At 45.7% G+C, this 13,214-nt stretch overlaps 2 protein-coding genes across 2 annotated transcripts in view; one reads left to right on the top strand and one right to left on the bottom strand.

The window, feature by feature from the left end:
• The first annotated feature begins 603 nt into the window (after positions 1-603).
• Positions 604-6,547, top strand: LOC118792657 (solute carrier family 66 member 3-like). The gene is made up of 7 exons (XM_036550551.1): positions 604-749; positions 3,992-4,074; positions 4,856-4,925; positions 5,329-5,386; positions 5,584-5,704; positions 5,788-5,829; positions 6,333-6,547. The coding sequence occupies exons 1-7, from the start codon at positions 604-606 to the stop codon at positions 6,422-6,424; spliced, it is 612 nt and encodes a 203-aa protein (XP_036406444.1). The 3' UTR covers positions 6,425-6,547.
• A 1,214-nt stretch (positions 6,548-7,761) lies between these two features.
• LOC118792110 (rho-associated protein kinase 2-like) overlaps positions 7,762-13,214 on the bottom strand; it is a 35,863-nt gene continuing 30,410 nt past the window's right edge. Inside the window, exons 28-34 of the mRNA XM_036549823.1 lie at positions 12,921-13,115; positions 12,214-12,284; positions 11,444-11,532; positions 10,657-10,735; positions 10,118-10,385; positions 9,623-9,848; positions 7,762-8,383 (exon numbers count right to left, since the gene is read on the bottom strand). Coding sequence (XP_036405716.1) covers positions 8,380-8,383; positions 9,623-9,848; positions 10,118-10,385; positions 10,657-10,735; positions 11,444-11,532; positions 12,214-12,284; positions 12,921-13,115 — 932 coding nt within the window. The 3' untranslated portion in view covers positions 7,762-8,379. The remainder of the gene's footprint in view (positions 8,384-9,622; positions 9,849-10,117; positions 10,386-10,656; positions 10,736-11,443; positions 11,533-12,213; positions 12,285-12,920; positions 13,116-13,214) is intronic.

Here is a 13,214-nt window from a genome sequence, read left to right as displayed (position 1 = left end):
CATTTTAAGCTGCCAAACGGTTTAAAGTACACCATAAAATCAATCGAATGAATCCAACCTCTCAAATACGCCTCGTCATATTTTTTTAAATGTTTCAGCTCAGTTCAGTTCCTCTTCTGTATGGAGTCTGTCAAAACGAAAATATTATGTAAATATATAATTTCAAACGTCTTTATTTTATTAAAAAGGGGGGGGCGGTGATCGACTATTTCTTCTAGTAAACTTATTTGAGCACTTATTTGTCTTCGATATGATTGCAGTTAAATGAAATGCTTTACTTTCTCTCCAATGTCTGTACTTTCAAGTGGCAATGGAAGTATTCCGGGGCGAGGGCGCGAGGGCGCGGTGAATATTCTAATCACTGAAAAGAGGCCGTTTGCAGCTCCCAGTGTCCTGCGAGTTGGTGCAAGTCCTTGTTGTCAAGAGGAGGGGACTGAGGTTCGTACTTTACTGAAGTAAGGCGTACAGGAAAGAGATCGGATTGCACCCATCTGTCAGGATAGCAGCTAGGGGCTCAAACAGTCTGCCAAGATAGAGTCAAGGGCCGCCAAGATCGTTGGAGACCGCAGGAAGATATTATATTCATGCTCACATCATTCAGAAATGAGCGCTGATGCGATGCTACAGGCTGTTAACTTGAGCACGATGTTGTCGTGCATGGTGCTCAAATTTCCGCAGATATTCCTGGTTATGAAGATGAAATCCACTAAGGGCTTGAGTCTGCCGGCCCTGCTTATGGAACTCACGGGGTAAGAGAGACGCCCATCCGACCACCGGGACATTTACTGCTTCTTTCATTGTGGATCTTCACTTCGACATGAGCAACTCAGAATTTCTCCAAAGTATAACATTTTAGAGACAGTCATATCTTTCGTTGTCTTTTAGATATAGTGTTTTTGATCATTATAAAACACCATTTGTTGTATTCTGTCTGTCCTTGTAGACATTGAATATATGAATGTTATAAGTATTAAAGAATCAAACTTGTGGGTTTGGTATGATTTTCGTGCAGTAAATCTGAGCATCGAATCATTTAATTTAAAAGGTGTATAACACTAAGAAGGGGACAGTGGCTGGTGGCTAGTCAGTGCTACAAATACAATGTGAAAGTTAATGCATTATATATTGGATAACTTCTCGAATATGAGACAGCAAAATAGGATCTGTTATAGATAAGGGAGCTTTTGAGAGTTGAATAATTGAGAGGAAAAAAGGGGGTTGTCATTAAAGTAATCATAAATCTACTCCAATTAAGGGTATATCAAAACAAAAGTAAACACCAGCTTCACATAAAATCTGAGCTCTTTGACAGTTACTGTCACCACAATATCTGCCTTAAGATGTGTCCTGCAGGACACGGTGGCTGTGAAGTATGTGCTTGGTCGCACAGGGTATGACGTGATTTCCTGGTGTTTTGTGTTTGTCTGTGGTAGAAAATGTGGTGTCTATAGTTCAAGAGCTCAGAATCAGTCAGTCTGTAGTAAAATGAATGATGTTTTAAATGTGTAGCTTTGTTAACATTTAACATTTTATATTAAATTATGTTTATTATTGGAAAAATATTGAAAAACAGAAAATTCACATCACTGAATCAATGAAATTACTTTGATATAATGACATATAGAGATTTGTCATTTATTGTGCTTATTTTATTATTCTTCATAAACAGTTTTTAAGATTCTGTATATGGTTTATACAGATGTAAAATAAGCATCATCTAAAGCTGAAATAAACTTGTATAAAGCACATGTATGATTTACAACATTCTGCAAGTCAGTTTGGCTCCTATGAAGCTTCTTTTGACACCATTTAAACCAGAGAACTTATGGTTATGTGGCTTTTATAGAAGACCTTTAGTCTGCACCTTGACTTTAGTGTGGTACAGTTAGCAGAATTCCATACGGAATGTGATTATTGCAACAATAATAATAATACTTGAAAATTTTACCATTGTCCTTTAAAAATCTGCCAATAATCATTGAAATTAGAATCCCTAATTAAGTAGGAACGCTGATTTAAGTAATTATTAAAGTACAGCTGAGGATTGGCCACCCTGTAATTATTAGCGTGCTGAAGTGCAGTGTGGGTAACCCCTGTGTTTAACAGAGGCTGCGCTTATGTGAAACTAGCCTGTTACGCTGCTGAGCTCCTCTCCTGTTCTTGTTTTCTGTTGCGAAAGATCGGGGGGGGGGGGGGGGGGGGGGATGCCTTTACATTTACATTGCTGTAGGTGCCCCCTTGCAGCTGTGACCGCTGCTATAGCTGTCACTCAGAGCAGTGTTCTGCCCGGCGGGTGTATCACGCTGGGGGGCTCTGCTGTGGCGTGGGGTGACTGGGAAGGTCACTGAAGGAAGAAGCACATACTCTGCTGGCTGCTCTGTCTGCATCCATACAGCTCTATAATGGGGTAACGCCTGTTCAAGCCAGTCAGAGAATTTCTCATTCCTGCAGTAAAACTGAATTAGGATTAAGACATTCACACAGGAAAAAGGTGTTTTACTCTGAATTACACAAATTGCTGTTTTATTTAAATGTGATTGTTGAATATGTGCACTGATTGGCAGTTACTGTATTAGCTATTGTGTGGGATCTGGACCCATGCTTCCTCACACACATGCATGCAGGTTGAAGCTGCGCCTTGTGAAGCTGAACATGTGAGCAAGGCCGGAATGTGACATTTCACACATGACCTGCGCTGGCTGTGATAGGGAGAGACAGGTGGAGGCAGGGGGTCTGGGTGGTGGTAGAAGAGAGAGAAAGGAGGACAGTTGTTGTGGTGGTTCCCAGGCTTTGAGAGGGATCAGCTCTGCTTCAGGAAGTGAAGATGTGGTGCTTTTAAAAGTGCACACACACACACACCTTACTGCACTCAGTCTGCCCACAGTTCTCTGCAGGCCGAGAGGCAGGACAGGCCGTCTCTCTGCGCACACATGAGCTTCACACCCCCCTCTGTGTTTCTGCTCAGTAAATCAGCTATTTTCATGTGCATGTGCACACTCATCATGGTTCTCTGTGATCCTCTAACATGAGCTCAACACTGTGCTGGAATAAACTGCCTTTACCATGTCTGTCAACTGTGTGTGAGCAAGAGGAACTGAGAGAGTGTGTTTTGAACCAAAAAGGTGTTGAAGGGCTTGAATAGTGTTATGCTCACACTCACTTATCTGGGAGTGTTGTTAGCCTGGTCTGACACTGTTGCTTATTCAACTTGAAAGGATATGCTTATGTACTTTTATAATCTGGATAAGACCATCAACTGCAGCACCTTCTGAACTGTCTGTTCACCGGATTAGGTGCCATTTGTAAAGATGAGGATGGTAGAAAGGTCTGATTTATGTTTAACCCGATACAGAGCTCCTTTAGAATTACAACATTTACTGATCACACATGGAACAATGAAGTTGCATTTAAACAAAAATCAGATGGATTCAGATATAAACCTATCAAACATGAACACATGTTTACATACATTTGACCATTCCATTCAATGAGATCTGTCTGTGATCTGGGTGATTACATGGGAAAACAGAGTTTTTAGCAAACACATGTTCTGCTGTATTTATAATACTGTATGAAAAATCATCTGCCTGTTTATATGATTTGCATGAATTTCCTATTAATTTTCCAACTGATGGAAAAATGAAGGTGTAACTACTACAGCTTGATGATCTTATAGAGCAAGAATTGAAAAGCTCTAGGCCTTGAACATTTTAGAGTTATTTAAATTAGCAACCTTTTTACACAAGGAATTCTAGGTGGGTTAACATTTTCCAATTCACTAACAGCTTCATGAGAACAATCAATCATTGCTAAAGTGGTAAACCTGATGTTATTTTGTGTTCACAGTTTAAAAACAGCTTTGACAGGCAGGAGCTGCACCCAGGAAAAGCCAAGCTTGGCAGTCATGTCCTGCAGCTGAGAGGCCACACTGACCTCTCCTCCATTCTCAAGCTTCACTGTCTTTCTCTGTCCTTTGGTCTATTTTTCCCAGGTATATCGTGTTTGTCACTTATCAGATGACCAATGAGTACCCGGTTCCCACTTACCTGGAGTACCCTGTGCTGATTGCCCAAGGTAGGCCTCTGCCTTTACCCCCCAGGGGATCAGATAGGCAGACAGGGTTAGGGTTAGGGTTAGGGTTAGGCAGAGCCTCTGCCTTTACCCCCCAGGGGATCAGATAGGCAGAGAGGAACAATGAGCACAGGCAGAATGGCAAGCAACAGGCAGGCAAAAGGGAAATCCAAAAGGCAGACGGAGGTCATCAAAAGGCTAGAACAAATACACTGAGTCAACCTGACGAAGAACTGAGAAAACAGGGATACAAATACACAGACTAATAATGACAAAACAGGAAACAGGTGAATAGAATGAGTTTCAGGTGGTGGGTGCAGCAGGAGGGCAGACCGGCAGGACAGGAGGCGGGATGATGGAGCACATGGCATCTGTAAACAAAAGCACATGCACGACAACAACAAAAACAAAAACAAAGACACACCCACAAAGACCAACACGGGAAAACACACAGAACAGGAGGACCTCAGGCGGAGGTCCTGACAGATACAGGGAATACGGGTGCTGTGGTAGATGAGTGAGAGGTATGTGTAATGGGTTTGTGAGTGTGACTGTGTGTGTGTGTGTGTGATGTGTGTGTTTGTGATGTGTGTGTATGTGTGTGTGTGTGTGTGTGATGTGTATGTGATGTGTGTGTTTGTGACGTGTGTGTGTGTGTGTGTGTATGTGTGTGTGTGGTGTGTGATGTGTGTGTGTGTGTGTGTGTGTTATATTAGCCTGCACTGTGGTTTGTTTCAGTGGTGTCTGTGTGTTACATGCTGCCATGTCCTGCAATTTGTTTCAGACACCATCCTGCTGATGCTGATCCTGCACTATAATGGAAACCTGAGGCAGAGCGTGATCTACAGCGCACTGTATCCTTTGACCAATCACAATACGTGCAGGCACTATTCTGACCAATGATAACAATTGCAGGTGCCAAGCTAAACAGTCGAAACATCTGCACCCCCCATTACACATTACATTATTGTTACCATCTCATAGTATTTTTCCATTGTACAATAGCCTCAATCGCTCTACATTACATACCAAAAACTGTGCTATGGAAACATGTCTACCTTTGATTAATGTCATGTCTGAAATTATTTTGATCTACACACATGCTTTTAATTTATAGGTTTAATTCAGTGTGTGATCCATTCCTGTTGAAGTAGCAGTGAGGATCCGGTATGACACGCTGCAGGGTTTCACTAATGACTAATATTTCAGAAGGACATGTATAATCCAGCCAGCTGAGGCCTTGACACATGTGCTCAGGTTTGTAGGGGTGTGGCAGCTACTGACATTACAGAGGTGGATCATTGATCTGGCAATGGTGAGTGTCAGAATTTACACTGTACACTGTCTTAGTACTTATCATGGTGTCTGCACTGAGTCTTACTTTTTGCAATATTTATCTTGTGCTTTTGAGTCTTCAGTTCTTGTTATGACTGTGTTTGCCTGCGCCTTTGGCGTTGATAAATGGCAGCTGCTGCAGTGGAGAGCCTTTATACCGAGTGCTGTTTCCTGCAGAGTTTCTGCACCCTTATCAGCGCAGGCAGCAAGCTCGTGCAGCTGCAGTGTTTGTGGGAGTCAAAGGACTCCGGCCAGATCAGCATCCTCTCCTGCGCCTTGTCCTCCTACACCTGTCTGGGTGAGTGTAGTGCGGTCTATACATTGCTACTGTGACCCCACAGCCGGTCAGACCAGACCAGAACTTTCTCCTATTCTTTTCAGCCAGGATCTTCACCACGATCATGACGACGGGGGACCTGCAGGGTGAGTTCTGAAGAGCCAGGCAAGAAGCATGTTATTCCATGCATGCTCACAGCTCACAGAAAGATTTGCATGTTACTGCAGTGTTATCCCAATGTATCACAGCGACGTAGAGGGAATGTTCTGTGTGACTTGGGACATTGCGGAGAGCGTCTGACACACTGGTACATAGGGCCAAGGATAAATTCCACTTTTTATATATATAATGCCTTTCAGCCTGTACATGGGTTTCCTTTCACCATTAGACTGCATGCAACACGCAGAAGGCTTCAGTTGTTCCTCTGATCATTTCTATCTCACTGTTTCAGTGTTCTGTGGCTCCACAGCACCAGTGTTTGTGTTGCTGTGTCCTTTTCACCCTCACTAGAAATGCTTTCTGATGCTACTGTGTCCATTTTCCATTCACTATGTGCATGGATGTGTGTGTGTTTCTTGGCTACAGTTAGCTCACAGTAACCTTTTTGGGCTGTAGATAAAGCAATAAAAATGTGTTTTCTGGCCCCCAGTCCTGGCCCGGTTCATCGTCATAACTGTGCTGAACGTTTGGGTGACTGCAACAGCACTGCGCTACAGGCAAAGCTGCAAGAAGCAGGACTGAGTCACGCGCACACCTCCTCCATCTCACCTGAGCCTCTGACACCCAGAAACCTGCAGGGGGGACCCAGTAACCCGGGTCCCTCAGGGCAAGGACACACAGTCTGCAGCACCATAGCAGCCAACGCTCCCCTGAAAATACTAGAAAGTGCAGTGGGTCTCCTGCTGTAATCATCCTCTCCATCTGTGTGTGTGTGTGTGTGTGTGTGAACCACCTACCACTGAAAATACTCCAGAAAGCTGTCCTATCCTGTTACAGCCTCATTCAAGAGAAACAGAACAACCTGATGGAAGATCTTCATCTTTATACTGAGTACATGTCCAGCAGCAGCCGAGCAGATTGAAGCTCACTGGTCGCTGAAACCCTGCCATCCCACACTCAGAAACACGGACGAGTCGGAGGGAAAATGGTGCTGGTGTTCGGATGCTGGGGAGTACCTTCAGAGACAGACCATCTTAGCTCAGAGTCACACATGCCCTTCTGTCCCAGAGCACTGATAACTCTAATGCTGATGGAACAAACACCTCTCTGTCCAAATTCACCTGCCCCAGGTGCTCCTGTTCCTGTCCAGGCTCTGCATCTCCTTTTCCTGGTTTATCCTTCACAGTAAATTCCTCCCTCACTTATGCTGCTGTGTGACAGGAGTTCCCTTCACTGGTTGCTAATGAGGGTGAAACTGGTGGCTCTGCCTCCAACACAAAGGGTGGAGTGAGGATGAACAGTTTGCCTCTCTTTCCTCTCTGTGGTTTTTTGTGTGCTTTTGCAGATATCTGCATCAATAAAAAGCCAAAGGCTTTGACTGCTGTTGTTGTTCAGGGATTTTTACTACCCAAATACAGCAAATACACTCATTTTTTGAAGAAAATAATTCTCATTATAAGGTCATAAAAATGTTTTCTGTAGCTCATGTCCTGTTTTAAAAGCACAGCTTTTAGAAAAAAACTCAGAAACATGGAACTGTATTTTTATTTAACTTCTGATGATATGTAAATTGGCAGCGATCCAAAAATATTTGTAAATATTTACAGCAATTTAAGCAAAACAGACATACACATTTCTTCAGAATTTAGACAGTTATGCAAATACTTTCTTTGAATATGAAGGCTATTATGAGTATAATGTTCACATTTGTTTTTACTGTGTGCCTCTCGACAGCGATGCGTCTCACAGCAGACCAGGCCTCCACTAAGAGATGACCTTTATACAAATCAAAGTGGGAACTCGTTTACAGCTTTAGCAGTTTAGTATGACATTTAGACCTTCCCTGACAAAAAATGTAATACATGATTCATAAAGTTATGAAAAAAGAATATATAAGACAGTGACATATCAAAAATTTTATAATATTCAAATATATAATAAAATATTTTACATTTGACAATGAATGATATGTATGGCCTGACAGACAAAAAAGTCAATTCTAGATATTTGTAATCAATATTTCAACCTCACATTTACGTATGTTCTCTAGCATGAATATGTGTGGCATTTATCTTTGTTTGAAAGCCTCCTTCCAGTGGTGGACATGCAGTTCAGTTCTCTCAATGAAGTGTTAGTATTTCCCAATGTAGACACTGTGCATGTAGACACTGAGGTCACTGTTCCCACTGTTCTCAATGTGGTCACTGCGGTCACTGTTCCCACTGTTCTCAATGTGGTCACTGCGGTCACTGTTCTCAATGTGGTCACTCTTCTCACTGTGGTCACTGCGGTCACTGTTGTCCAGGACTAGCTGACCGTTGCCCCCCCCCCCCTTTGTGTGTGCCTGTTGCTGGGGTAACAGGTGGGGGGGGGAGGTCGGAGTGCCATAGGGGGTCTTCAGTGAATCATATGGTATACATCAAGTTTGTGCTTCATCAGTTATTGTCTTTGATATACCCAGAACATTATTTTTCTTTGTGTTTGTAAGAACATCGATCAGCTGGTAGGAGTTCCACCAAAACATCTAATAAATGTGGTCAGCTGGGGAGTGAGAGAGAAAGAGAGAGAGAGAGAGAGAGAGAGAGAGAGACAGTGAGACAGACAGACACGCTGCAGTAAAGACAGAAAAAGACAGTGAGACAGACAGACAGACACACTGCAGTAAACAGCATACTCAGTTAGTGTCCGTTAGTCCTGCACTGATGTATAAACACACGTGCAGAGTGAACGCAATCAACAAAGCAGCAAGCTCAGCTAACACCAGCTCCAGCCCAGGATCAGCACAGAACAGCTGAAGATTCCCCTCAGAACCAAAACAGATGCAAGGGCTGCATGAAGTGAGTTTAATATTTTACTGCAGAAAATGCAAATGGGAGTATTATATTTGCACTGGATTGGGTCAGAGGGCTTCGTTTCTAGGGCTGTTACTCATGGCCTGTACTGCAATTGAAAAACACTGCAGCCATGGCCCTCTGGTTAACTGGCAAACTGCTTTGCTCTCTCCTTCAGATCAATCAGGATATTGGCTGCTTTAGACTGGTTATCAATCTGGCAACACTGAGAATGACAGAAAAAAAGGAAAAAAAGAAAAATGTACCAATGCTCTCACACTGAGCCACAGGCAAACAAGACAAGATGCCATGGTAACCTGTCCACTGCATTCACACACAGCCATACACATTTCCCATCAGGCAGTGCTGCTGTTACCCTCTGTGTTTCCCCCTTCTTCAAAAATCGAACACATCATCATCATCATCATCATCGTCATCCAATGACCAATTCCAGTCCTTCAGGCCAAAGTCAAACAATCTGAAATGGGAAAGTAGTCTGCTAGGGTCAGGCTATTAGGTGGGGTCAGACCATGGAGTGGATGGATATGAAAGAGACCAGCAGGGGGCAGCAGTGGGGCATAGTGGAGGTACTGTATGTCAGTTCCACCAGTGTAGGTCCAGCTGCATAAATGGGCTACAGAATGCGAAAGCTCTAACACTGCCCACTGTAATCTGGATCAGTGTGTGTGTGTGTGTGTGTGTGTGTGTGTGTGAGAGCAAGACTATTATCAGCTGAAACTGACATACCTGGCTTAAGGTGTTTCTAACGCTACCTTGGAGGGGCTGAAGTATGGGGCAGCCAGTTAAATACACTGGGATACAATAATCAGGGAAACCTTCTAATGAAATAATCAGAGCTCAGTGGCCTGTCTCACAGCCAGTCTAATGCCTGTTTCAGGTAAAACATTTTCCAGGATTCATCCTGCTGCCCCCCACGCCCCGTACTCACCTGGGCTGGCTGGGGAGGGCGGGGCGGCTGGGCCGTTTGGCGCGGGGGCTCGGCTGCACCTTCTTGCTGGGCTGGGGGGAGGAGCAGGGTGAGCTCCGGGCACAGGGCTGGGGTACTGGGGACTTTTTGGGGATCCTCTTGAGCAGTCGGCAAACCCAGCGCTGCTGCTCCTCCTGAGACTCAGCCAACAGCAGCAGGTCCTTAGCCATCGACACATCATAGTTCACTGCAGGGGAAGTGGGGGGTCAGTACACTGGCAATACCCCATAGACATCAGTTTACCAGAGGGAGACGTAGGCCGGGGCCATACATAGTTACTGACAGGTACATAACAGATGACCTCTGCACCCCACACTGACCCTATGCACAGGGCAATGACCCCTGACCTCTGCACCCCACACTGACCCCTGCAGGGGGCAATGACCTCTGACCTCTGCACCCCACACTGACCCCTGCAGGGGGCGATGACCTCTGACCTCTGCACCCCACACTGACCCCTGCAGGGAGCGATGACCTCCTCCTTCTTGTCCATGTGTTCTTTGTGACACTTGATGTGGCAGCGCCGGCACTCCAGCGCGGGCGGGGGCTTGAACATGTTCCACAGGGGCTTGGGGCAGGCCTCGCAGGTGGAGGGGAAGTGGTAGAGGGTGGGGATGAATTCGTGACCCTTGTGGCAGATGTAGCTGGATTGTTCTGCTACAGTCAGTGGCTCCAAGGCCAGTTCCTGGTCCTTCTTGTTCTCCCCCTCATTTGCATACAGGATCTGAGGAGCAGTGCGGAGCAGTGGTTAGAGCACTATCACCTGCACGTTTAAACAATATGCTTTGCTTCAGTCGCTACAGTGAAGACCCAGCTGCCTTGATCAGGCCATCTTCAGAGCAAATAAGTACTGCAGTATCACAGACCCAAACGTGTGGTGAGAAGGCAGGCAGCAGAACAGAACAGAGGGAAGTCTATAGAACAGAAGTCCACACACTTTCAGATTAAGCTCACATTCTACAACAATGAAGACAGAACCAAACGCTCTGCTTCACCTGGAATATCCGCGGGATCTCTCTGCCATCGGCGCGGTACACATCCGTATGGGTGACTGGCCGCACATGGAAGAGCTTACTGCCAGGTACAGAGAGAGTGAATGAGTCAGTATGTAGGAGGGAGGAAGAGAAAGACAAACAGGCAAAGAGGAGTGGAAGGAGGAGGAGCATGGAAAGATGAGTGGAAGCAGGAGGGACAGGGAAAGATGAGTGGAAGGAGGAGGAGCAGGGAAAGATGAGTGGAATAAGGAGGAGCAGGGAAAGACGAGTGGAATGAAGAGGAGCAGGGAAAGATGAGTGGAATGAGGAGGAGAAGAGAAAGAGGAGTGGAATGAGGAGGGGCAGAGAAAGAGGAGTGGAATGAGGAGGGACAGGGAAAGAGGAGTGCAAGGAGGAGGAGCAGGGAAAGACGAGTGGAATGAGGAGGAGCAGGGAAAGATGAGTGGAATGAGGAGGAGCAGAGAAAGAGGAGTGGAATGAGGAGGGGCAGAGAAAGAGGAGTGGAATGAGGAGGAGCAGGGAAAGAGGAGTGGAATGAGGAGGAGCAGGGAAAGACGAGTGGAAGGAGGAGGAGCAGGGAAAGACGAGTGGAAGGAGGAGCAGGGAAAGACGAGTGGAATGAGGAGGGAGCAGGGAAAGACGAGTGGAATGAGGAGGGGCAGGGAAAGAGGGAGGGTGAGGCTGACACTGGAGGGAGGAAAGGAGGGTGAGAGGAGGGGAGCAGAGAATGAGGGGATGGACAGAAAAGCTTTACCTGCGTTTCACAGGTGAGGAAAGGTTTACTTACTCAATGTCCAGGACCATGTAGGGATTGGACTGCTCTTTGTCCAGCTCACTGTTGTAGAACAGAATCTTCTTACTGCTGACCACCACGTACTGCGTGAGAGACAGCCACAGAGGGACATCCATTACAAATTGTATTAATGGTACAATTAAAGATATTACTGTCGGGTCGTGTGAAATGGCTAAATATTACCAGGGACAGACATGGGAGAGTTCTTCACTAAGTGTTCTGTCACCTCAATATAAAAGCAACAGCTACAATGAAGTTTGGCAAAATAACCACTCCATCACCTCACCCATATAATGTATGTAATGAATATTCCACATCCACATATACACCCACATGGATAATAACAGGCAGTTCTCAGTATAAAAAATGAACTGATCATTAAACATCTTTAGTGTTTCCTGTTTGACACTGGTAAACTGCTCTGGAACAGGCTGGCCAAGACTCACATAATGGGAACACAATTACAGACTGAAACACACCACAAAGAGACACAGGTAAGAGAGAAACAGACAAACTGGGAAACCTCCATCCATAGCCATTTATATGGACTATATGGCAGTAGAGAGGTGCCGTTCAGCATCAGTGGGGTTGTGGGTTATGACGATGGGGGCTCTGGCTGGGACACTGTTGGTGCACCCCTTAGTAAAGCATGTGATGTTTTCCAGTTAGACTCTAGCTTTCTGACAGTGCAGTATGCAGCAGAATAGCATGAAATGGCCCCTGGCATCTCTCAGGTGTCTGTCTGCCTCCAGACCTCTGCATACCTTCTTCTCCCAGCCAAATCTCTTGGTGCTGTTTCTCACTGGGAGGGACAGCCAACCCTCCAGCCTGGTCTCTGCGGTCCAAACAGGAAACAGGAAGTGGGTTAGACACAGCCAGAGTATCATTCAGTGGCAGCAGTATGTGAGGCTCCAACCCAAACTGCCAGATCCTCACACGGAGGAGAGGCCTGAGATAATTACACACCCATCCCATGTAACACCCCCTGATGCACGCATGCACACACAAACATGCACAAACACGTACACGCTCACACACACTCACACAAAGGGGTTTTAATCTCAAGGTCCTGACATATTTACTTAGTTTACTTTACTTAGTTTAGTCATTTTCCAACAAAATTAACCCATCAATTGTGCTTCGAGGGTAAAACGTGTCAAAAAAATCATCACCACACTCTTCCAGAAATTATTTACACAAAGAGCAGTAACATGCTTTTAGCCGTTATGGACACCAGCAGTACCTGACAGCTAAATTAAAGTATTTCATACCTTTCGTAAGTGATGGACTTCACCATTTATTCTGTAACTTCACCAGAGCAGCTCAGGACGGACAGTTAGTGAGAGAAAGAGAAGCAGATGCCAGCAGATGCAGGAACTACAGCAGGAGCCGGTTAGACTGTTCAGAAAGGAGCCATAGGTTCTGTTAGTGCCACCACTACAGAGGGAGGAAGGCTGTCCATGCAGGTCACCTTGGTGGTCAGCCTCTGCTGGGTCACAGGTAAGCGCCCGAGGAGTGCTCTGTGATCCGAAATCCTCCTCCTCCTCCTCAGAGTCAAAGAGCGTGTGGGAGGCAGGGCGGGGCTTAGAGCCCACGCACACAGACTGCGAGGTGCGCTGGTACGAGAACGACAGAGACTTGGAGGAGCGGGAGTGAGTGACGCGCACTACCAACCACAGGGGGGAGACAGAGAGCGGGCGGGGGGGTTGGGGGGGAGGCAGAGGAGGAACAAGGAAGGACAGGCAGGGAAGGGGGAAGGTAGGAA

This window comes from Megalops cyprinoides, chromosome 17, assembly GCF_013368585.1.
Source record: "Megalops cyprinoides isolate fMegCyp1 chromosome 17, fMegCyp1.pri, whole genome shotgun sequence".
NCBI classification, from domain to species: Eukaryota; Metazoa; Chordata; class Actinopteri; order Elopiformes; family Megalopidae; genus Megalops; species Megalops cyprinoides.
The sequence above is the reverse complement of the archived record's forward strand: the minus strand, read 5'-3'. Positions and strand labels throughout refer to the sequence as shown.